This window comes from Bison bison, unplaced genomic scaffold (genome assembly GCF_000754665.1).
Source record: "Bison bison bison isolate TAMUID 2011002044 unplaced genomic scaffold, Bison_UMD1.0 scf7180017864270, whole genome shotgun sequence".
Classification (NCBI taxonomy): Eukaryota; Metazoa; Chordata; class Mammalia; order Artiodactyla; family Bovidae; genus Bison; species Bison bison.
In genome coordinates, this window is record NW_011494842.1 from 8870227 (window position 1) to 8893166 (window position 22940).

The 22940-nt window shown below is 44.4% G+C and overlaps 1 protein-coding gene across 1 annotated transcript in view; it reads right to left on the reverse strand.

The window, feature by feature from the left end:
- Positions 1-3092: 3092 nt before the first annotated feature.
- The window catches only part of PPIL1 (peptidylprolyl isomerase (cyclophilin)-like 1), a 20663-nt gene continuing 815 nt past the window's right edge, over positions 3093-22940 (reverse strand). Inside the window, exons 2-4 of the mRNA XM_010848670.1 lie at positions 20046-20200; positions 5044-5112; positions 3093-4279 (exon numbers count right to left, since the gene is read on the reverse strand). Coding sequence (XP_010846972.1) covers positions 4059-4279; positions 5044-5112; positions 20046-20200 — 445 coding nt within the window. The 3' untranslated portion in view covers positions 3093-4058. The remainder of the gene's footprint in view (positions 4280-5043; positions 5113-20045; positions 20201-22940) is intronic.

Below are 22940 nucleotides of genomic sequence, written 5' to 3' on the forward strand. Positions count from 1 at the left end.
CCAGGCTTACATCTCAATTCTGGCCCCACGCAGTCCGAGCAGTCGCTGGTTTTCCACATCAAAGGGGTGGCTGGCCTGGCTTGGAATCAATCCTGAAAGGCATTGGTAGGCTTCTGCCTTCTAAAGAGACTGTAAGGCTAAACTGTATTCACACTGGCCTCTAGTGGCAAATTTCCAAAACAGCATGCTAAATGGAAAGTTGGCAGTGGAAGGAATCTTCTCAGAATGACCTATATTTAGAAACTTAGGGTTAATAGGGGCCTCATTCTGATTTTCGCCTGATGAATGAGAAAACAGAGTTTCTGAGGTAAAGTGATTTGTCCAATGGTCACACAAAAGCCCTTACAGCTCACTGTCCATAAACTGGTTCTCTGTGGTTTTAGGGATGCAGTTAGGGATCATGAATTACCTACTTGAACAAATAAGGACCCATTTTTTCAAAATCAGACCGAGCCAGCCTTAGAACGAGACCCTGTTTTCTTCCCCTATACATTTTGCTTCTTTTTTTCCCTCCCCTATCTGTTAAAAAAACTAAAAATGTTGCTGGACAATCTCCTGTCCTGGTATCGACATGAATAGTAATCTACCCTACAGGCAACAGGGCTCTGAGACCCTGAAGGGCTTTGTAGGCAGTAAACTCTGCCACTTACACAAATGCGCTTCTCAGTGTTTCCTCCTCCACACGTTGCAAGAATGTAGTGCCAGAAGGGGCCACAGTGACAGCTCGGATTGGCTCGAGGATCTGGGGGTAGGAATCGTTTCCCGTGTGCAGGGAAAGCTATTTTGACATATTCTGGAGACGCAATCCAAAAATAAATCAAGCTGAGGACTTCCACAGGGCTTAGTGGAAAGGCTTTGCTGCCGTACAAGCTAAAGCTTGGGTTGGTAAAGCTATTTCTGCAAATGGATCTCAACCTTTTCCTGACAGAGAACAATTTTTAATTTGATTTATTCAGTAATAACCTCTCAAAGAATTGCATAAGGTGCTGAGGGGGCTCCCAGAGAGGAATAAGACAAGGGTTTTTGCTCTTGGAGTTTAGCCTGGTGGGAGGGAGCGATGTGCAACCTCAGGCCGCTGAAATGTTGGGGTGAAGAGGCAGGAGAGGTGTGCGGTGGCTTCGAGGACCACCGGTGTGAAGGACAGCTGTTTCCCAAAGGCCCATCCCTGTTCTGAGTATTTGCTCCAGCTCATTTAATCTTCACAACAGCCTTAAGAGGTAAGGACCACTAAACCAAGGCACAGAGAGATTAAGGAACATGTTCATCATACTTCTGCTGAGTGGTGACGCTGGGCTCTGAGGCCTGGCAGTCTGGTTTCAGAGCCCTTTACCCTCAGTGTCATGACCGATGACGACATATCCCTGCCTTTCTGTGATGTCTACTAAATCATACCATCTTAGTCATTCTGGTGCCCACAGGATCTCAGGGTCACACGTGGTCTGATGTCCATGGTACACTAAATGGGAATGGAAGGTGGAAGGGCACTGGTTCTTAAAGCTGCACCTTAGCTGCCAAAGCCAAGAGCCGGTAAAGCTCACCCTGTGCTTTGAATCCCTTCAATCTTCTTAATCTTCTGAGAACACTACTGGTCTAGGAGGCAGAAGAAAAGGTTAACGTCCTGACTGCCCATGCCCTTAAGAACCGCCCCCTTGCCCCAATATCATGATGGGCAAACGTGAGAGTTAGCCTCTCACTACTCAAAGTGTGGTCTCTGGACCAGCAATCACCATCACCTGGAAACTGGTCAGAGACGCAGAAATCTCTGGCCAGATGCTGAATCTGGATCCGCTTTCTAAGGGCAGGCTCCCCAGTGATTCTTCTGTGTGGCAAAGTGTGAGAAGCTTGGGCTAGACCCCGTGGGGACTATGCACTTTTCAGTCTGGGTACATGACCTATTTCATTAATCTCCATCTAAGTTACAAACTCATTCTGCGTTCTCCACATAACCTACCCTCATCTTGATCTATTTGAGCTGTGACTGAAATGAGCTGTGTCCCAGCACATCCCACTTCCATGAGACTTGTCCTAACTGTACTTCTCCAGAGAGGATGTGAACATTCATATGACAAAAGGGTCAACCAGGATTCCTTTTACACAAGCTCCCTTTACATAGAATCAGGAATTTCTACATCTCTGGCTACTTGGCAGAATTACTAGAAACTGTGACTCAGTTCAAGTTTTACTCTTTGAGGTCACATCCTTTCTGAAAACTGGCATGTGCTTGCATGTATGATCACCATGGCATACGTGTGGTATACTCATCCAGAAACAAGGAACTGTGCCTGTGTGGCTCTCTTCCCAACGTAATCACAACCTTGTTTACTTCTCAAAGTAGCCAAAACACATTTCCACCACTCCCATGACCTGGGTGAAAACAGGGATTTTCAGGATTATAATTCTGGAAGGTGAGTGGTAGAGCGTCTTATTCCTTGCTCCCAGAGGAGGATCCAATTATGTCCACCCAGTCCAAGCTGAAAGAAATGTATTTCTACTTTCCTACAATAGAATTCTGTACCCTAAAACCATCTCTGGGAGGTTACAGAGTCATTTACATAGTTTGTTATTGGGTTTTGCTTTCTTGTCATTGAGAGAAAAGAGAAAGATGTGCATGGGGAAAGCCTGAGGAACAGAACCTTGTTTGGCCATTCCATAAAGTAAATCACCATTTCCAAAATCAGAGAGGGATCAGGAGGAACATTTAAGCTGTAATCCTCTTTCAGTCAAGGAGCTATCCATTTAAGAAAGCAAATACTACATCACACATTGCCCCTGAGTTCATGATGACACGCGGGTGTATCTCCTGCAAGTTCACCTATTGGTTCAGGTATCTCAGCACATCCACGTGGTTAATCCACAGGGGCGTCCCCCTCACTCAGAAATGCTGGTCGACATCACTTAACTTCCTTCTCTGGTACCTCCATTTAAAAGTCAAACCTCCTCTTGGATGGCAGAAATCTACTAGAGATCCCCAAACCTAAAATGATATGAAAGCCTAAACATCAGTCCTACAATAAGTACTACTTGAGATGATTCAGAGGTCCGAATGGCTGTTAGAACCTCGTACAATGTTTAAGATCAGACTACAGCAGTGATTTCAACCATCAATGGCATTTTATTTTGGAAGTTTCTATGCATTCCATAGGTATTAACTTCCTTTCCCTCACCACTCCCTCCTTAAAAAAAATTACAAAGATTAAAAAAATACATATAAACTCTCTTACCTAATTTCTCTTAAGTCTTAGTTTAAAAAAACTTAAGTGGTGCTTCTCCTTTATGAGAATACTGCTTTTTTAAGGAGAACTCACAGTCTGCCTTTATGCTCACTACAGATTTCTACTCCTTCCTGGAGAAAAAATGGTCAATGCGCCTGCTTCTTTTTAATAAATTCATTTCTCGATTATTACACATTATCATTCCCCACTTGACACCTTCTTAGAAACTTGATTGTTGGATGCATTTTTCATTTGGCAAAAATTCAAAGTGGCTTTGCGTGGGATGTCTAAGTGTCAGAAACAGCAGTGTTGATGTTCTGAGAGGAAAAATATATACAGAGATGCATACAATCCCTGGAAGAACAAATGCAAGAGACGAAATAGGGGGCGCACACAGTTAAGAAGGCTGATAGACACTACTTGGTTTTGAATTCTATGGCTGTCAGCCACTAAAGACTGCAGTGTAGGCCAGAATATAAATTTCTACAAGAGGTTGTTAGGCACTGCGAAATGACAGAGTTGGCTTCACTTTGTTTGAAGTACATAAAGCAGACACACACGAGAAGGAGCAGTGTGGGTCATGTGCAGTGAGCAGCTATCTGTGAAAGATCGTGTAAGAGCATTTCTGCAAATGCTCAGTCAACGCAGGCACTGGGGAAGAGAAAAGAAGCATCTGATCAAAATATACTTCCATCTCTAACTCACCCAAGACCCCAGGCCTCCTCAGTGCCTCAGATTTGCAAGGCCAAAATGAAGTTTAGAGTTATGAGTCATTCTAGGTCATCTGCAAACTGGTTTGTTGGGGCCATCTCTGAAGACCAGGGTGTGGCCGAGAGGGCAGCAAGTCTACCCGGAAGGGTATGCCTTAATGATCTTCACATCGTCCACGGGGCGGTCCTGGGAGTTTGTTTCCACCATTCCAACTCGATTCACCATGCCTATACCCTGACACACACGGCCAAAAATGGTATGCTTGCCATCAAGCCACTGGGTGGGAGCCAGGGTCACAAAGAACTGGCTGCCGTTGGTGTCAGGCCCTGCATTGGCCATCGCGAGAATTCCAGCCCCTGGTGGCAAAAAGGAAGAGGAAAGAGTATGAGTAACCCTGACACTCCAGCCTGGACCTGCTATACCAGCCTAGGGATAGAAAGAAGCCACACCAAGCACCCAACTGGACAATCTTGCCCTCAGGGCAGGCTCTCTACTCTCGCACAGAGACTGACAACTGGACTACCCCAATGGCCTCCTCTTCCTTGTTTTCACCTGAAGTGAAGCTGCCCAGTCATGTGCGACTCTTTGCAATCCCATGGACTGTAGCCTACCAGACTCCTCCATCCATGGAATTTTCCAGGCAAGAGTACTGGAGCGCGTTGCCATTTCCTTCTCCAGGGGATCTTCCTGACCCGAGGATCAAACCCAGGTCTCCCTCATTGCAGGCAGACACTTTACCCTCTGAGCCCACAGGGAAGCCCTGTCTTCACCTATTCCTCAGCTTATATCCATCATGATCCCTGCTAACTGCTGGACCAGGTTCTCAATTCCCCTCAAAAATCCAGGAAGGTCTCCTGCTTCTTTGCAGAATCTTTTGCTTTCTTGCAACATTCAACAAGCAGTGAGAATTGAGATCACTCAGACCAGTGCTCTGAATCACTCAGGACTCCGAGAGGCGCCGCTTTCTCTAATCGGCCAGAGCTCTTTGGGGCGCTGCAGCTGGGCAGCTACATGGCACCACGCCATGGCGTCAGGCAGTCACCCTGAATCACTGCCAAAAGAGTGAGCTTTTAAAATCCACTCCCTCTTCCTACCCAGTCCAGCCAGATCATACACTTACCTGTGAATTTCAAGTCTGGATGAAGTTCATCTTCAAACTGCTTGCCATAGATAGACGCACCACCTCGACCTGCCAGTTAGAAGATGGGAAACCAGTCAGTCAGTCTCACATCCCACCACACAACAAGAACTACGGTCCAGGGCCAAAAGATTGTTTGGAGTACGGGAAAGGAAGATCACCGCGCACACCCAGCCGCCCGCTAAGTACACTGCAACCACACAGCCCAGCAGCAGAATCAAGCACTGACACAGCACATTCAAATCACCAGTTTCATTTAGGTAGGACGTTTCTCTTCAAAATAACACTGGTTTTTTTTTCCTGCTTATTAAAGTAATACATGTTCACTGTCAAAATACAGAAAACATAGATCATTATCAAAGGAATAGCAAATTCTCCTGAATCTAACAATCTACAATAACCACCATTCATGACTTGACGTGTTAAGAGCTTTCTTAATTTTTTACATTTTTATGAGTACTTCAGACAGGAGTGGTCTAAGACCTAAGCCTGTGCCCGTCACAGACATTGCTAATTAATCAGCATTTTTCCCTGCAGAGCTCAGATTGGCCTCTGAATCTGTACCCACCCACAACTCCAGACAGCTATTTTCAATGGATCAGAGATGGCATAAGAATTGAAACCTATTCACTACCTTAACCTAGATGAAGGGGAAAAAGAATCATTTAAGTCAGATAACTAGCTTAAGGAGAAAAAGGGACAGTGCTAAGTGGCAATGTGGCAGAAAATAATAATATTACAGTAAGCAGAATTCTTTAAGAGGACAGGCCACATACTGTAAGTGAAGGAGGAGACAGGCAGAGCTGGACTCCATCTCAGGCCAGGCTGCGAACATTAGGCTACACGCATGGTCACCCTCCCAGTGGACTCTGAACTCTGAGCCCGGTGTCTATAGAAATGGCACACCAATGGAAAATCAGACCCCCGGATAAAAGAGCCTCAAGACTTGTACTTGGACTCTCCATTGCCTAAAAGAATATGCTAATTATCTCTGTAACAGAACAAAGTGGTAAATTCCATTATGTTTATAGGGATATGACCACAGGGCTATTGATAAATATCCATTGTTTATCTAGTCTTGTGACACATAAATCATGGGTTAACTTTGATCGTATCTCTCTTTTACCTTGTCCAGACTAGTTTCAAGGAATTTGGGGAGGTGGGTTTGAACAAGTACACTTAGGGTATATAAAGTTTTCACAAAAACTGGTCGGGGTCCCTCTGCCTTGGGCCTGCCGGTGTAACAAACTGCACTCCACTATCTGCATTGTCTTTCTGAGTGAGTTTGTTTCCCGGAACATGTGGCTACAACATAAGGAGGATATGAAGAAACATGGCACTGGGAACAATTTGCTGGTAACCACCACCACATTATTTATATTATTGATACAACAGTCCATACTCTTGCTATGCTGGGCACCCAGGTTTATTGTTAGAAAAAAATGATATGTTAAATAAGAATTTACCACAGGAAAAAATGTCCTAATAGGAGATAACTTTCCTAATCAATTATTTAGTCAACCGTATGCCTTGTTGAACTATTTTGGCTTCTCGGGGCTTTCCTGATAGCTTAGCTGGTAAAGAATCCACCTGCAATGCAGGAAACCCTGGTCCAATTCCTGGGTTTGGGAAGATCTGCTGGAGAAGCGATAGGCTACCCACTCCAGTACTCTTGGGCTTCCCTTATGGCTCGGCTGGTAAAGAATCTGCCTGCAATGTGGGAGGTCTGGGTTCAATCCCTGGGTTGGGAAGATCTCCTGGAGAAGAAAAAGGCTACCCACTCCAGTATTCTGGCCTGGAGAATCCCATGGACTGTACAGTCCTGGGGTCACAAAGAGTCTTACATGACTGAGTGACTTTCACTTTCAAGTTGACCAGTCAAGACAAAACATCCTGAAACACAGTGAACAGTGGATTTTACCAGCTTATTCTGCTTGCCTGGCAGCCAGGAAACTGGCCAGAGGCAGGGAGCTCACTTTCTTTTACAGCCTGCTGTGAAAGTAGCATGTTAAAGCACCATGTCCACCCCCAGAGAGCCCTGGGCCCTGCTAAGATGTTTCCATGGTAAAAAAAAAAAAAAATCCTTTGCTTTATCTTTTAGGATGCTCCACCACAGGGAGCGTGTCACAGCCCCCGGTTCAGGAAGGAAACACTGTTCTCATGTAGAGGCATGGGGGTGAATCCTAACAGAGTTGGGGAAACCTCCCACCTGGCCCAGGCTACCTAAGCTTCTGGAAAATTACTGAGCTACCAAACTATGTAAAGATTCATTCCAAAAATCCCATCTTGTCAGTATACCTCCAAACAGCATTTATATAACCAATACATTCCCTCTGACTACAGGGTCAAGGTTCCTGCTTGAGCCTGGGGTGAAGGTAGGGGGGTTAGCTGCAGGGCTAGGGCTGAAGATGAAAGAGGAGAAACAGGGCTATGGGGACAAATCCAGGTCAAGCCCTACCCCCAGGGCTTGAATGAGCAAGCTGAGGGTGAAGTTCAGCAGCTCGGAAGTATGATCTCTGCAAGTCAAGGACTGCCAGAGCCTCGTAGATGAAGCCTGGAGTTTAAGCAACCAGGAGATGAGAAGAAAGGGCCTGGAGGCCCCTTTTTACTCACTAGGCATAGTTTGACCAGTACATAGTTTGACAAGTACTTCGGGCCATGAAGACAGTTTAGTCATAATGTTATCTTTTCATAACTTAATTCAGTTCAGTAGGGTTTGCAGCAAAATGTCAGAAAGACAAATAATTCCAATCAAAGCATTCCTTTGGGCATGTGGAATAGGGCAGAGACGGTAGGAGGACAGGAGTAATTAAAGAGTTGTCTGGTGCAAGAGCACAACAGGTCAATGATCACAAACAAAGCCAACAACTAGGAAGCTCTGCGGTCAAAATGCACTGTGGGCTCCTCTGGCACAAGCACAGGCCTGTTTCCACACTCTACTCTCCAAGTTCTTTCACTCTTCAGTCCTCTCTTTCACATATTTACTCAAAATATGTAATATTTCAGACATAATACAGAGAGTAATATGACAAACAACTGTGCACCCTCCTCTCAAGGAATAAAAGTGTGCAGGGACTCCCCTAGAGGTCCAGTGGCTAGACTCCTCACTCCCAATGCAGGAGGCACAGGTTCAAATCCCTGTTCAGGGAACTAGATCCCCACATTTGAGAATTTGCAATTGAGGGTTTGCATGCCGCAACTAAGACCTGGTGTAGCCAAATAAATAAAAAGAAAAAGAAGAAAGAAAGAAAATACGGGAGTCTGATAGGGACAGAGTAAAGGGACAAAGTAGGTGATTAAGTAATTAACCCCATCAGGGGACTCTAAGTAGAAAAAACATGGGAGACCCCTGCAAGTTAACAATAAAGAGCAGGCTTGCTTAGAAGCATGAGACCTGCCCCTAAACAACAGTGGCATTAGCCCCACATCCTGCCCAGTAAGCTCAGTAAGTTAATGAGCCCCAGGACGCGCTCTCTGTACACATAAAATGCACAGTAATTTGTGGACCTAACTTGACCATATAGGGATGAAAAAATTTCCTATGCAACCTGGAGGAGGAACTGATGATAGAAACATAACGTCTACTCAGAAAAGACAAAAAAAGTTCTTCCCCTGGCTCCCCGCTTTTCCTTTGATTATAAAACTGTAGCCCAGCAAGTTCTCAGGACGTGGCAACCCCTCGCCTGCCCACCTGTAAACCACACAAGCGTCCTATTCTAATAAATCACTTATCTATATCTCTTTGCCTCTCACTGAATTCTTTCCGTGCTGAGATGTAAAGAACTGTGGTACTGGGAACTCTTTGGAACTTCCTGAAATGACACCAGACGGTTTCAGACCCAAAGACCCCAAGCACACACCCCCCACCCCATTTCCCTCTCTCAACTCCGCTATTCCCCAAGAGCTAACAAGGGCTGTGGGCTCACTTTCCTCTCAGATACTATTCTGACCAGGAATTTGTAATTTCTGTGCATTTTCTTTTCTACTACATATTGTCTGCATCCCTAAACAAGGATACTGTTGTTTGCATGCTCTTAAGTTTATATAAATGTGCTATGCTAAGTCGCTCAGCCATGTCCGACCCTGTGCGACCCCATGGACTGTAGCCCACCAGGCTCCTCTGTCCATGGGATTCTCCAGGCAAGAATACTGGAGTGGGTTGTCATTTCCTTCTCCAATACTCTATATATTCTTCTGCAATTAGCTTTTTTTGGCTCACACTGTAAGTGATATTCATCCATTTTGTTCCAGGCAGCTCTGATTACACTGCAATCTTATCTTTTCTCATGGCGATGGATATTTAGGATCTTGCCCATGTTTTTGCTATCATAAACTATGCTGCAATAACCATTCTTCTACTGTCTCCCGAACACAAGTGCAGGAGCGTTCAGGGATGATACCTCACTGGGGGACGTGCAGGCTCACAGGTTATGAGCGTTTCACCGTTACTACATTTCCCCAACTATCTTGTCAGATGTGGCCCCAATGTGCACCGCCCCCTAGTGCTCTCACTCTCACTGCCTGAGGTCCTTTTGCCAGGCTTTCTAATGTGTGTCAGCTCTCTTGTGTTTTAAACTGCGTTTCCCTGGAGCTATGCAAAATTTCATGTTTAGTGGTTATTTAGCTTTCCTCCTCTGTCAATAGCCACATTTCAACTGAGTGGTCTGACATTTTACAATGTGTGTGTGTGTGTGTGTGTATTTTTTTTTTCACTAGTAGGATTATTCTAGATACTGATCCTTTGTCAGTGAATGCTTTTGCAAGTATTTTTTTCCAGTTTACTTTTTTCACTCTTTTAATGGGATCTTCTGGCACAAAGAATTTTTTTGCAGTTGAAATTCCTTAAACTGTTTCCATATGACCTGTGCTTTCTGTTTCTTAAAACTAACAAAACATAAATCCTTTCTTATTCCCAAAAGTCCTCTGATGTCTGTTCCTCCTGCTCCTCACCGACTACAGAAACCTCTCAAGATGAACTGAAGTGGCATCTGAGACATGCAGAGTGGTCTCCCACACAAAGATCACCAAACTTGGTGCTACCTGTCCCCACCTCTCCCATAGCTGATGGGATCATGGATCAATATCCAGCCCTAAAGCAGCCAAAGGTCAGCCAGTTTACTCATTAGGAGGCCCGTGTGAAAGCTCTGCTTGGGGCATTTGACACGAGAAGGTGACTAACCACAATCCAATCAAAGCCTCTCTTTCAGCAAGGAAGCCTCTAACAGATACTGAAGCTGTCTTCTGAGCATTTCCAACCCCTTCTCCACAGCCTGCCTCAACCTCAGAGACAAAAAAGGCAGGTACTGACCAGTCCCTTTTGCAGCTAGGGGTGACCAGATGACCCAATTCTGACTTACTAACGTATACGGAAGCCACTGAATAGAGCTTCTAAGAAAGCTACAGCTTTCCTGACAAAAAGGGAGACTCCTCTGTCTCTCATCTTCCTCCTTGGAAAGCAGAGGTGATGTCAGCAGCAACGGCAGCCATCTTGCAACCATAAGACAAGTTTGGTACCAAAGGCCAAAGCACTAAGAATGGAGGAGTGGATCCAGCAAGCCTGGATCCCTGACAACTCCACTGGGCAGGGGAACCAACGCCCGCAACTGCTTAACTCCAGACATACTGTCACATGAAAAAAACAAAGCCTCCGTGGTTTTCTGTTACTTGCAGCCAAAAGGATCCGAAACTGATACAACCACTTGGTTAGTTAACAGTAGGAAGGGGAAGCTGACTAGTGGGGCTGCTAGTGGATTGCCAGGGCAAATGCCAGATACCAGATCTAACACAGCAAATGACACTACAGTTCCCAAGAAGCTTTACGTTCTTAAGATAAGAGTCCTCTCAGGCTCACTTGCCTTTGGGGTCAAAGAGATCTGGATTTTGGGTCCCACTTCACCGCAGACTAGTTGTGCAACCTTAAGCAAGACACTTACCCTCTCTAAACCTCAGTTTCCTTGTCTGTAAAACAGGAATAGTAGTAGAAATTATATTTCATAGAATTATATTTCATACATTTCATAGGACTGTTACAAGAATTAAATGAGAGCATGCATGTGATATATAAACCATGTGATATATAACATGAAGCACACAGAGCGGCATCAGTGATGATGAGCCCCCTTTGAGGTAATCTGAACATCTTCTGTGAGAGGTGACTGTAGATCATGATCCACCTTGGGAGTCAGTCTGCCTGAACTTATTCTAGTTCGTCTTCAAACCTCCAATACTCCCTGGCTGCTCCTTGCTCTTTGTGGGTAACTTTGCTTCTTATTTCACTGAGAAAAAGATGAGAACTTGCACATATTTTCACCACCAAATTCTCTTTCCTTCCTACATCTCTACCCATTTACTTTCCCTCTTCCGTTATTAATACACTCAAACTGTCCAAATGATTATCCTACCACCACACACCAATCAAGCCCATTCACCTTTAAAAAACTCTGCAACTCCGATGTTCCGCTGTCCTATATCAACTTTCTAGTACATCATTCCTATCAGCATAAAAGCATGGTATTACTATTTCCCATTTTGGAAAAACGGCAACAGTAACAAACACTGTCTCCAAGTTTCCCCCTATGTCTCTGCATCAATTCCCAGAAAAACTCCACCCCCCTTCTCCGGCCTCTTGATGCTCTCCATCCAGATACTTGCCTTCACCACTCCGTGGAGACGGCTCTTGTCAAGGTCGTCGGTACCACTACGTCGTCATTAAGTCCAACAGTCAGTCGTCAGGCCTCACCCTGCCTGATCTGCGAGCAGCGTCTCATAGCTGCTGCCGCCCTTCCTGATATCCCACCTTTACTACAGCTCTTCACTTTCCTCTGCTTCCCTTCTCTGCTTCCTTCTCCTCTATCACAGATGTTAGACCTGCATTGTTACGTGACGACTTCTCTTTCCAGTCCTTGCTCCCTCACCCCTTTATCTTTCACAGGTGTTACCCCATTAAATCTCTTGACCTCCTAACTCTATCCAGGCATGTGCTTCCCAGAGGACCAGCACCCAGGGAACCGCTATCACCATAGTCCAAACCACAAGCTTTAGCTTTGACAACAATGAAACCATCTAACTGGCCTCCCTGCCTCCAGCTTTCCTCACTACTCTATCCTCCAAGTGGAACTCAGGGGGATCCTTTTAAAACAAGTCTGATCATGGCAGACCTCTGCTCAAAATCCTCCAGTGACACTTCTCCACACTTAGGACAAAATGCAAAGTCTTCACGACAACTTACAACACTTTCCAGGGCCCCCCGCCACTCTCGCCCTCGCCACCTGCTCCAGCCGCACCAGCCTCTGCTGTTCTTGCAGAGCACACTGCACTGAGGCCTCTGACTGCTGCTCCCTCTGGATGGCCCGGCCCTGACAGTCTCACGGCGCACTACTTTACTTCACCCAGAGCTCCACTCACATAACCTCCCAGAGGTCTTCCTTAATCACACTATCCACAATACCACCTCTCTCCATATCCCAGTGGTTCTCAACCAGGCGACACTCTGCCCCCTGGGGACACTGAACAATACGTGCAGATACTTTTGCTTATCACACTGAGGGATTCTACTGGCATCTGGGGGTAGAGGTCCAGGAAGCAGCTAAACATCCTACAAGGCACAGGACACTCCCACAACAACGAACTGCCCTGCCCAGCATGTCAGTGATGCCAAGACTGAGAATCCCTGCTCTACCCCTTATCCATCGTTTTTTTCTACATGTACTTATTTGTTCACTCTCTCCTACTAGAATGAGTTTCACAAGGGCTTTCTTAGTCATTACTGTATCCCCAGCTCTTAAAATAATGCCTGGAGTCCAACAGACATTTGTTAAATGAATTAATAACCAAAATGAATAATAAAAACCGTATGTTTCTGCGCTCGTATTTTGTATCAAGCCTGCGCTAACCATTTTACAAACATCTGCTCATTTACTACTCACAATAACCCCATGAGGTACATATAACCACACTCCCCATTTACAGATAAGAAGCTCAGCGAGGTTACATAACTTGTCTACAATTAAGAAGTGTTCATGTGAAGCCAAGATTCAACCCCAAGCCCACCAGGCTCCACAACCCTCTGTTCACCCCAACACTACATTACCTTGCACAGACCACGGGTGGATTAAATGTCCTCACATACTTTCCTTACAAAGCATCCCAAATGGTCCCTGATGATGCTGGATCAAACCTGAACTTCCGTCTGTGAATCTCCATGAACTGGCCTGATCTAAACCCTACTCTCTCTCCTACTACTCTGCACTCTGTCCCTAACTGGTCCTCCCTTACTATCCCTTAAACACACAGTTCAGGGGCCTTAGAAATCACATTTCCGGCATCTGTCCTGGGTGTGGAGAGGTAGTTGGGCTGCGTCACCGCCAGTCCCAGTGCGAGACACGATGCCGGGGTGACAGCTCTCCCTCACACCCCAGAGGCCTCTCTCCCTTGCACCTCCTCTTTGCATTCATTCTGAAATCTAAAATGCCCTTCCCTGTCCTCTCAAGAGTTAAAATTCTACATTTCCTTTAAGGCTCACCTCAAAATATGCTTCCATCCCATTCCAGTCCCACTTCCACTGTACTTTTCTCTTATTATGAATTATTCCAACCTATGTTCTATAGATAACCGAAAGCGTATAACCATGAATGTGCATATTTATTGTATTATTACTTTCTGAAAGTGAGTCACTCAGTTGTGTCCAACTCTTTGCAACCCCTTGGACATACGGTCCATGGAATTCTCCAGGCCAGAATAAGGGAGTGGATAGCTGTTCCCTTCTCCGGGGGATCTTCCTAACTCAGGGATCAAACCCAGGTCTCCCACATTACAGGTGGATTCTTTACCAGCTGAGCTGCAAAAGAAGCCCAAGATGACTGGAGTGGGTAGCCTATCCCTTCTCCAGCGGATCTTCCCAACCCAGGATTTGAACCGGGGTCTCCTGCACTGCAGGCGGATTCTTTACCAACTGAGCTATGAGGGAAGACTCCATGTTATTACTTTCCTGTTGTTTCTTATAACGAGTACCTTGTCTTCCTGGCAGGGCAGGGAGCTCTGCAAGGAAGAGAAAAATGCCTTGGCTTCTAATGTTTAAATACTCCTCACAGACCTTGGAATAGTACAGGATACCCCGCAGACTCTTACCAAACATTCATCAAATGAATAAAAGTAACAATGAGCTTGCTGTTCAACACTTTACATTTCAGGTGTTCCTGGAGCTACTAAGAGGTGAGATGAAATCAGTGAGGGCGATGCACAGCATAATCAGCGTGTAGTTAATCAGCGCAATCACGGCAGCCGGCGAGCACCATGAGGCCAAGTGCAGAGCGGGAAGAGTGAAAGCAGAGCTTGACGGGAGCCAGGTCACACAGGGAGGGGAGACAAGAGGTCAGCAGACAAGCCACAGGAGACTTTCAGAGGGCTAAGCGCGCTTTCCACACAGCATTATTACAGTAAGGGAGATTTAAAAGAAAAAGATGGTTTAAAATGAACAGGAGGTCAAAGATAGCCGAACTCAGAAAACATCTGGCAAAGGTGTATCAGAAAGATCATGCAAAGTATAGTTACAGAGAAGCCAGACTGAGGGACAGTTGGGGATGGAAATGATTCATTGACCTGCTGAGGAGCTCAGGATGCCACGCGCAGCATATCTTGTGTTACTTAATCAGCTAGCAGTCCATACTCAGGACCCAGGAGGGCCCAATTCCTGCTTGCCTTCCGTCACAGGCCTGCCAGCAGGCTTAGCTCAACTACTCACTATACTTGAGGTTGGATGCAATTATTTGGAAATCTTTTGAGTGATTCAATTTCATTAAAATTACATCAGGGAAATGTGTGTGACATTATGAAGGATTGAGAACCAAGTATAGAAATATTGGGAAGCTCTGATATGAGCACTCACATCTGAGTCACTTCCAATTCTTGTACACTAATCAAGGACACTCTCAGTTCTACTGGTGTTATAAATTAAAATTTTATCTCGTAACAAAGGAGAGAAGGAAGACAGGAAAGAAGTACATCAACGTGTTGACAGGACATTTTCAGACTAAGAAAGTGGAGTGAAGCAGAATTAGACTCTGCCCCCTCCAATAACGGATGAAGCAAACCCCAAAAATTCAATCTCTTTCCAAGTCAAAAATTCATCAGCAAAAACCAAATTGGAAAAGAGAGACAATCTTATTCCAAAGATTCTGAAAAGTCAGTCAAGGAAAGAATTAAGAGATTCTTCTTCCTGCACTCCTTAAAAGGAGAAATCAGGAAAGGAGGCACGTCACCCAGAGAATTATTACACATGCCCTCCAATTCTGTGAAGCCAACAAGGGGAGTAGGTGAATAGCCCTGAAGAAGTTAAGGAGAAGCCCACACACCACAGGCATTCAGCGGTGGCGGTCAGGCTACCAGCAACGGCCACCTTAGTGGGCAGGAGGAACACAGGGCCATGATTGGGGATTAGGATACACTACTCCAAAGTAAGGTTCCATACTGAATATTTCAAGTTGAAGGAATCTGAGAAATAGCAGGTACAGGAAGGACTTTCTTACCTTCCCCTGAAGTGGGCATAAAGACCCTCAAGTGAGAGACACCCTTCGTACACCCAGAGGAACGGAACATTCCTACCTCCAAGAAAGAAGGACATCAAGAGAAATCTGAATGAACAAGCCTTGCTACGTCTCCCCTAGTTTACTACACTGAGCTCATACTCATACCCACTTCTGTCCGGTAACATCTTCCCACAACTTTCCACTCAATCAACGCTTGCATAGAAACGCTCAGACCTTTTCAGGTCTCCATTTCCTTGTAAAGGAAATGTTATGCACAACTTATATGAAATGAATTTGTAGGCTATTCTCTTGCTAATTTATCTTCTGTTGTGGAAACACAGCTGAGAATGATAAATGGTATGAGGCTTCTTCCTTGGCTCCAGCTACACTCAAGGGCTGCCCAGGGCCCAGGGCAGAAGGACACCACTAGCATGGAGTCTGGGAAGACAGAGCAGAAGTTGGCAACCGAGTATTTGGTATGGGAAAGGTAGCTGGTCCCACATAGGTGGGGACAGTGACAAAGAGAGTCCACTTACACTGTACCCAAGCGAATAAAAGGTAAGCTCAGTGCAGGTTCCGACACTAAGCATGGATAAGGCGACAAGAAGTGGCACGGAGACTGTGTGAACATACACAACAAACGGAAGGAGGGAGAAAATATGACCCAAGAAGGGCTTCTTCGTGGCTGTCGCAGCTACAGACGCTTCAACAGTAAGAAAAATTCAACAAAACAAGAGCTCAAAGACAAGGTAATATAAATCAACAGGATACGGTGAAAAGATTGCAGAGCAAGTTCTCTGCAAAGTTTGAGAGCCAAATGACACGAAGACAGCACTAATAAATAAGTCAGAGCAGTAAAGAACAGAACAGACATGACTCAAAATTGAATAAGCCAGAGTAAAGGTCTGAGATTATTTCAGCGGGTGCAGGAAAAAATAGAAAAACATCACCTCACTTACTCAGAAGAAATGTGACAGATACGGAAGGTGGAGGTGATGAAACAAAGAAAAACCAGTTCCATGAAATAGAAAATCCAGTAAGTATAAAAGAGAAAATATTCAGAAATACAAAAAAAAATGTTTCCCTGTATTGAAGGAAGGAGCAAATCTGGCCTCAGTATTTTCCACAGCTATGTTCTAAACCAGAAGGCAATGGAGCAGAATTGTCTGCAAAAATCTGAGGGAATTTGTCTGGCCCAAGTGTACATAGTCATGGTCTTTTTTTAACTGGAAGAAATTGTTAAACATGATTGAATTAAAAAATATAACACCCTCCAGCCCTTGCAATAAAAGCCATTTCTGCCTTCTAGTACTTACAAATAGAAAAGCCTAGTGGTGAGCGCTGAACCCTCTGAAAATGTAAACCCACTCTGTAACTGAAGGACTCATGGGTGCAGTATAGAAAACGCTCTAAACTCTGATAAGGAAAAACAAAACTAACACAAAATTGGGAGCAAAGGAGGGAGGACAGATGTGAAATAACGGAAAAAAATATAGATACCTGCCCCCGGTTCCTGGCACAAGGCTTCTAAAACCCTTGTAATTTCTCAAGTGATAAGAACACTAAGAGTATTTCTTGTTCTAATATTTGGTCTTTGACCCTGTCCCTAACAGACAGCTCTTGAAACCTTTATAAATTCCTAAGTGATAAGAGCACGAAGACCATCTTTTGTTTCAATGAGGTGACTCTGGGGGGCTCCTGGATGGGGGCTGGTCGCCAGAAAGACCAAGTCATAATTAGAAGTTAGAATTATCAGTGTCTGCCCCAGCCCCTTCTCCAGAGAGGGAAGGAGAAAGCCTAGAAATGGAGCTAATACTTGATCATGCCCACAGGAGGAAGCCTCCATAAAATCCCAGTAGTATAGGCTTTAGAGAGCTTCAAAGCAGACGAACACATCCACATTGGGAGGGTGATGCACCCCAACTCCTCAAGGACAGAAGTTCCAATCTCCAGCACGCTTCCAGATCTCACCTGAAGCATCTCTGTTCATCTGTATTCTTTGTCATATCCTTTAATAAACTGGTAAGTAAGCACTTATGTTTCCCCGAGTTCTGTGGCCTGCTCTAGCAAATTAATCAAACACAGCTGGTGTCCAAGGAATTGCTTGATGTGGGGAGGAAAACTCCATATATTTGGTGACCAGAAGTGTAAGAAGTAAAGTGTTCTGTGCGAGCACATAAAAGTAAAGGAGAAGCCCAGGAGGGTAGAACTGAGTTTTTCCCAACACAGGAGGTAGACAAAACTAAGTTTTCCCTAAACAAGAGGAATGGGTAGAAATTTAGGTATAATTGCCTCATCTTTCAGAGCAAGAAGTCAACTTTTCTGTTAAATAGATACAAAATTAAATACAACACTTTTTCTTTAAAAAACAACAGTATTCATAACATAGCCTAATTCTCTTAAAATTATTTCCATCTAGCTGGCGCTCCATCCTTTTAACTAGGTATCCAAAATGCAAGATGTCTAGAATAATGGTCACCAAAAGCTAATGTTCATTATTTCTGAGAGGTAGGATACTGGGGGAAATAGCTAACGGTGGTTAGGGATCCTTAGGAGGTATCCTTATGAGTGATTTTTCTTGTTTTGACCACATTGCGCGGCTTGCAGGATCTTAGCTCCCCAACCAGGGATCAAACCCAAGCCCCTGAGATGGAGGCACGGAGTCCAAACCACTGTACCAGCAGGAAATTCCCCCTTATGACTGATTTTTTGGTTCTTTTTTTCTACTTTCTTTTATATTCTGTATTTTGAAGTGTGTCCATATATATCAAAAAAATAAAATGCCTCTTAGTCATAAAGGATAAACAAAGGACAATTAAGAATGACAAAGAAGAAAAAGACGGAAAAAAAGCTGCCACAGAGAGACCCAAGCTGACTTAAAGGGAAAAGAGCAGGAGTAGGAATCAGCAGAGAAAATGCAGATTGAGAGGCAAGGGCCCTTGAAAGGTATAAATGCTGGCATCTACCGATTTCAGTAATAAATTCCACCTAAATGATGGTAACTCCCGAATTCGTACCTCGATCCTAGACCTTTCCATGAACTCCACACTCATATCCCATTACTCATTCTACCGAAGATCTGACAAGTCTTTCAAACATAGTGGCCAAAACCCAAACCAAATTCTTGGTCCACATCCAAACATGCTGTTCTCTCAGCTTTCCCATTTTACTAAATTCAAGTCAAGAACCTTAAAGTCATCCCTAACCATCTCTTCCTCTCACCCACTTGCCCCTCCCTCTTTCCAACCTCAGCAAATTCCACTGGCTCTATTTCTATCAAAACATAACCTGAATCCAGTCACTTCTCACCACCATCTCTACTATCACGCAAGTCCCAGCCACATCGAGACTGGCTGACGACAGCTGCTTTCTAACTGGTTCCCAGCTCTCACTCTTGCCCCATCTCTATTCTCCAAACAGAATTCAGTGATCTTTTAAAAGAATAAGTCAGATTGTGTCACTCTTTTGCTCAAAACCTTCTAATGGCTCCCCTCTTATTCAGAATAACACCCGAAGTCTCTACTACTATGCCCTACAAGGTCCCAATTGATCTCCTACAGGGACTCCCACCTCACAGCCTCTGGACCTACTGGAATGTTCTTCTCTCAATAACAAGGTTCATTCCCTCACTTCCTTCAGATTCCTGTTCCAACCACACCTTCTCAGACAGGACTTCCCTGACTTTTCCACTAAAATCCTATCACTGAATCCTTTTCCTGCTTTATTGGGAGCAGGAGGGTTTTTTCCCTTTATTCTGAGCCATGTCCCTCGAACTCAGATCTGGCACAAGGTAGGTACTCAATATTTTTTAAATGAGTGCATCAAAGAATCCACTATTTTCTTTTCCTTAAAACGTTGCAAATATCTTTCTTCTGATTATCCAGACTGTGTGCTTAGTCGCTCAGTTGTGTTCCAACTCTTTGCGACCTCATGGATTGCAACCCACCAGGCCCCTCTGTCCATGGGGATTCTTCAGGCAAGAATACTGGAGTGGGTTGTCATGCCCTTCTCCAGGGGACCTTCCCAACCCAGGGATTGAACTTAGGTCTCCCGCACTGCAGGTGGACTCTACCATCTGAGCCACCAGGGAAGCCCATGAATACTGGAGTGGGTAGCCTATCCCTTCTCCAGGGGATCTTCCTGACCCAGGAATGGAACTGGGGTCTCCTGCATTGCTGGTGGATTCTTTACCACATGAGCTACTTACTACAATTCAGGCAGATATTATTTGCTCTTAGTAAGCAATACATAGAAGTTATGAGAAACTCTGTAAAGCTCAAGAGTCAAGACCGGTTTCTCGTCATATGCGTGTGTTTGGGGAAGAGTGTGTGGTAGCAAGGGCAGAAGTGGTCGCCAGAATCAACTAACCCAGGCCCTGATACTTGGAAGAGAGCTCTGGTTGCCATATACCCAGTTATAAACAGGATGAGATTTCAGAAACTATCACTGACTTAACTGTACCTGTCCCTGTTGGGTCACCTCCCTGGATCATAAAGTCTTTGATGATTCTGTGGAATTTGGTGCCATTGTAGTAACCTCGACGAGCCAATTCAGCGAAGTTCTTACAGGTCTTTGGAGCATGCTTCCAGTACAGCTCCAGCACGATGATCCCCATGCTGCAGGGGAAGAGGACAGTAGAGCTCCAGTCAAGAACAAGGTCATGGCACACAGGAACGTTATGGGACCACTCCACAAGTCTTCATTTGCAAGCTTATTGAGTCATGAAATGATGATAAAGATCAGATTTCATGCTCAGCAAAGGAAAACAACACAATGCAAATAACATAAACACAGACATCTCCTTTGAGGAAAACATGCTGGGGCTTCTGGTCCTTCTTTCAAGCAAAGTAACCATGGAGAACTAAAAATCCTAATGCCTTATACACAACAAATCATGGATCATTGGAAACCAATATAACCAACCCCTAAATTAGGGAGAAAAATCTTACACCCAGTTTATAACTTTATTTAAGTTGGATATTAAAATATTGGGAATTCACATTTATTTACATATACCTAAGTTTCTGGGGGCTCCCCTGGCAGCTCAGCTGGTAAAGAATCCACCTGCAATGCAGGAGACCCTAGTTCCATTCCTGGGTGAGGAAGATCCCCTGGAGAAAGGATAGGCTACCCACTTTAGCATTCATGGGCTTCCCTGGTGGCTCAGATGGTAAAGAATCCGCTTGTAATGCGGGAGAGCTGGGTTCGATCCCTGGGTTGGGAAGGTCCCCTGGAGGAAGGCACAACAACCCACTCCAGTACTCTTGCCTGGAGAATCCCCATGGACAGAGGGGCCCGGCAGGCTATAGTCCACGGGGTCACAAAGAGTCAGACACGACTGAGTGACTAAGCACAGCACACAGCACAAGTTTCTGGGGATGAGGTGGAAACTGAGTAAATGAGAGACAGAAAGGCTTTCAGTGATTTTTGGGCCATATAAATTTGTAAAAAAATCAATGGAAAAAAAAAAAGTACAATTTGTGTGTATCAAGGTGCAACAAAGGCAACCTAACCTGATTACTTCAAACCTTGTCCCAAACCTGAGCAAACTCCAGGAGATAGTGAAGGACAGGGATGCCGGGCATGCTGCAGTCCATGGGATTGCAAAGAGTCAGACATGACTGAGCAACAACAATGTGATGAGCACTTTTCCCCATGAAAAGTGGCTAAGAAAAAGGAACAAATGAGATTTAAGACAGGTGCTTTCCTATCTTAATTTCATTCATCTACCTCCATTTCATCTCTCACTTAGACTTCAAGCTCCAAGAATGTAAGAATTGAGTCAACTCTGTATAGCCTAAATACCTAGTGTGAAGCGCAGTATAAGGACTCTATAAATAAATATGGTATGTGCTAGAACATAGCTTTCTAAAAGCCTTTCTAGTGGCAATTCATTTACACTCTTTAACATTTAACATAGATTAACAGTTACTCTGTGCAAGACATGGTTCTAAGTGCTTTTCCTCTTACAGAGGAACATTCTGGTGGATACTTTTAAAATACAGGGAATAACTTTTTGGAACAGCAGTCAGAAAATAACCTATACAAATCTGGAATGTGCATACCTTTTGGCAGCAATTTCAACTTCTAAAGTTTCTACTCTATGTGAAAACTTACAAAAGTGCTTGAGGATATAATAGGTGCAAAGCTGTTTATTCCAGTAATTGTCTTAACAAAAAAATGAGAAGGAATTTAAATGTCCTTCATAGAGGGAATGACTAAAATATGAAATATCCATACAGAAGGCTGCATGTATTACATGCAAATTACAGAAAAAAAACATACAGTATGATCATACGGTCTTATTATTGTTTAAATATAGAACATAAAAGAGATGTCTTTTTGTACAGAGAAAAAGATCTGCAGATCATCCAACATCAGTTCAGTTCAGTCACTCATTCGTGTCCAGCTCTTTTCGACCCCCATGGACTGCAGCACGCCAGACCTCCCTGTCCATCACTAACTCCCAGAGTTCACCCAAACTCATGTCCATTGAGTCGGTGATGCCATCCAACCATCTCAATCCTCTGTCGTCCCCTTCTCCTCCTGCCCTCAATCTTTCCCAGCATCAGGGTCTTCTCAAACTATTAGTGGTGTGTTTACAGACAGGAGTGGCTGTCACTTCTTACTGTATACACTTCTACAACTACTTGAATTTAAATTTTCATTTATTTTGTAACTAGAAGAAAAAAAAACCAGGTAGTTGAGAAATTACATACTTTCAAGTTGACCAGAAAAAGTAGAATTTTCCCTTGTAAGAAGATAGGCAAGATGGCCAGGGGACAAAAACAGCATCTGAGAACTGTGCTCTGAAGGAAAGCAGCACAAGCAAGAGGAAGGCAGAAAGACAATGGCTGGACTCTGGCTTATTGATGTGCAAATGGAAGACTGTAGGCAGAGAGAGGTAGGCAAATATGGGATGAAAAAAATCACCTTCGAAGGAGAGACCACAAAATTTGAATTTTATATTGCTGGAGCAGTAAGAAATTACTTAAGATTATTTGTCCTACTTCGGAAAGATCTCTTTTAACTTTTTCCAAAGAGGCAATGGAATGAATGGGGCCAAAGAACCTAGCGCAGCAGGCAAACAGATCAGATTCCAAATGAGACTCCCCTACTTTACTAGCTACAAGACTAATCAAGCAGTTTACTCTGTAAATTTTGACATTTCCCCTGCTAAAACTAGAGAGAAGGTGGAATAGTACCTACATGATCTGAGTTGCTAAGAGGAGTAAACTAAACGTGATGCTACACACAGGGGACATGGCACTCGCTGTTTGGTGCTCAATACTATCACTTTGACAGGAGGGAATGAATGCGCTTCTTCCTGTGTTCTCCTAAAAATCGGTGTAAATA